This window comes from Echinococcus granulosus, assembly GCF_000524195.1.
Source record: "Echinococcus granulosus chromosome Unknown EG_S00132, whole genome shotgun sequence".
Taxonomy (NCBI): domain Eukaryota; kingdom Metazoa; phylum Platyhelminthes; class Cestoda; order Cyclophyllidea; family Taeniidae; genus Echinococcus; species Echinococcus granulosus.
This window is the reverse complement of record NW_020170512.1, coordinates 191,103-193,782: the sequence shown is the minus strand read 5'-3', so window position 1 is coordinate 193,782 and position 2,680 is coordinate 191,103. Positions and strand designations below refer to the sequence as shown.

Sequence of the window (2,680 nt, the reverse complement as noted above, 5' to 3'; positions counted from 1 at the left end):
CTTTTTAGGTACAATTAATGGGATACATGAGGCGAATGTGGTAAAAGATGATCTGTACTCTGGCGAAATCAACCGGCTGTCATTTCACAATTGGCACACTTGAATGCTGGCGATCAGGAAGTTCTTGAGTAAGCACTGAATGATGTTTAAAAGAAGTGGTACGATTCATATTAGACTTTTCTGTAGTTAGACTTTAACCTGAGTTGCATCGTGCACAAGCCTAGCAGCGTTGTGCAGATAACGGGAGCATGGAAAATTAGATAGCATTTAAACAGTATTAGCGGTGGTATTGTTGGAAATGCTGCAGTGTCCTAATGTGATAGTGGTAAGCATAGCAGAAATTATGCACGAACAATGATAATACAATGATCTATTTATTGAATATTAAAAGAGATGGACTAGCACCACTATCTATGGATTAGGCGACTTGGCAGATCTGTTGCTCTGCGGCGTTAGGTGAGGAAAGCATTGGAGTTTTGTGGCATCCATGCTGTAAATAACTCTTCCCTACGCCTTTGCCACGGCCTGCAGCAATGTTTTCATCGTGCTGGCACCACACGAAGAATTGCTACCGCCTGTAAGCAGATGCACATCCCCATGTATTAGATATTCGATCGCAAGCCATGTGTTAGGCTCACTGAGACCCGGTGAGAGCATCCTGTTTGAAATTACGCTTGCATGTACGTTGATAACCAATCGATTGGAGGTCAGTTTAGATATGCAGGCTAACTCGATTTCACAGATGACTCTTTAGAAATTGATAGGTGGACATCTGGCATGAAGGTCTGCATTAAGCAGTCCTATTTTGATACTGTCAACAGGCAGAGACAAGTTGATGAGAATATAGCTTCGTTTTGAGTGCTCTTCCTGACATTGACCTGTAGACCAAACACCTCGACTCATAATGCCCACAAGAGCAAATTTGCACAAATGCTCCCCACACAAATTGTAGAATTAATTCTCAAAACACGACGAGGTCCCCATACGTGCTCAGATTAGCAATGCTTACATCATCATATAACTTATCTCCAAAACAGTGTTTTCATCTGTACGTTCGTAGTGCCCAATGCAACCATAGACCTCACAGCTGTTATAACAGTGGTGGTTGTGTTCCACTCGTTTGCCATATATGCGTCCATCAAGAGTAATGCGCCGGAGTAAATCTATTAAACTTAATACCAAAATGTGGCGAACTAACAAGATTCATAGGACCGATTGAACAAGTTATGATTGCATTAGACAAGTCGCTATGAATGCAGCCAAACACAGATCACAGAGACAACAAAACGGATGGATGGTTGATGAGGTGACTGAATAGGTTTCCAAATGTATACTCACTTTTATGCATTAACAGTCGGCTCTGATACCGAACCCTTGAGGCCAATTTTGTCAAGGCCTTGGGGGAAGCACGCTAATGACTATTAACTAAGGCAAACGATCCGTTAAGGCAGACCAATTTCCACCACCAATCTACTCATTTTCGCTTTGATCATGAGCCCAAATACAGTTCAGCGCAAGTTGGTGCGCTTTCTTGCCATTTTCGAGTGAATTGGAAACTGCACACATAAAAGCGACCTGAATTTATTACGAGTTCATTTATCACCTTAGTCGGACAGCTCTTCTGACCTAACAACTCAAACTTTGGTGATCGTAGCAGAGGCATTATTTGGCAGAGGTGGTCTGTTGGTGTTCTTTATGATGTGCGCCTTCATTATCGTAAATATCTGCGTGTTTCAACTCTTCGCCATCAGTTCTATCCTCACGTTTGACATCTATGCCATTGATATGAGAGTAGGCTTCTAAAACACCATTACTGAATGTTTTTAAACCTATCAGAATTAGAAGTGAACTATGCGAAAAGCATTGCACGAATTGACGGCGGTTTGCAGCACTTCCTCAGAGGGAAGCATGCTAGCTAGCAATGATTAGTGGATGTTCCAGGACTTGGATCTAAAAGCAAATTGTCTTTCGTGATGTTGCCTTTTCGAGTGTGCACGGACGCCAATTGATGTTTATAGTGGAGAAAGACACGAGAACCTCTCTTCCGGTTAAAAGACAATTGTGAGTGTGCCCCTGTAGCATGTTGTGGACAATGCCAGGTGAACAACGTTTGATGTGCATTTTGCTTCTCCTCGATTAAAGTTCAAGCGTCCATACATGCATTTTTGCTGTTTTCCCTGACAGATTTCCCTCACTAAACAAACTGAAGCGAATGCAGGATGCACATCACATGGCTTTATTTACGTGTTAGCGTCTTTTGCAGCATAATTTGAATTTGGGTGCTTGCTGTCTTCTTTGGACGTGATGATGTGGACTTTTATCACCTAAACCATTCTACTGAAGAAACAGTTGTGCTGCCAAGGGTCCGGTTTTGCCATCGTGCAAATGCGGAATTCACGCCGAATACATAAACTACGAGAAGCGGTTGGCGAATGTGCGCCGCTCATCCACCTTAGTGAGCCTCGCTGTTGTTCTTCCGATTGGTTCGCTTTTCAACCTGCTTAATGTGAGGCAGAATACCATGAGCCGTGACATTAGTGCTTAAGAATCGAACTACTAAAAGAAATATCTAGATTTCAATCTGGATGCCTGGGTTTAAAATTCATGCTTCGCTGCATTATTTTAGTTGCACTGTGAATTCATACCAGACTTTAAACTTGTGCAATTCATAAGGACTTAT

The 2,680-nt window shown here is 42.3% G+C and overlaps 1 protein-coding gene across 1 annotated transcript in view; it reads right to left on the bottom strand. All coding sequences in view use genetic code 11, as the record gives it.

Annotated features, from left to right (window-relative positions):
* Positions 1-1,662: 1,662 nt before the first annotated feature.
* EGR_09120 (hypothetical protein) overlaps positions 1,663-2,680 on the bottom strand; it is a gene marked incomplete at both ends in the record, with an annotated part of 2,782 nt that continues 1,764 nt past the window's right edge. The window contains one exon of the mRNA XM_024498369.1: positions 1,663-1,829. Within this exon, the coding sequence (XP_024347236.1) occupies positions 1,663-1,829 (167 nt within the window). The remainder of the gene's footprint in view (positions 1,830-2,680) is intronic.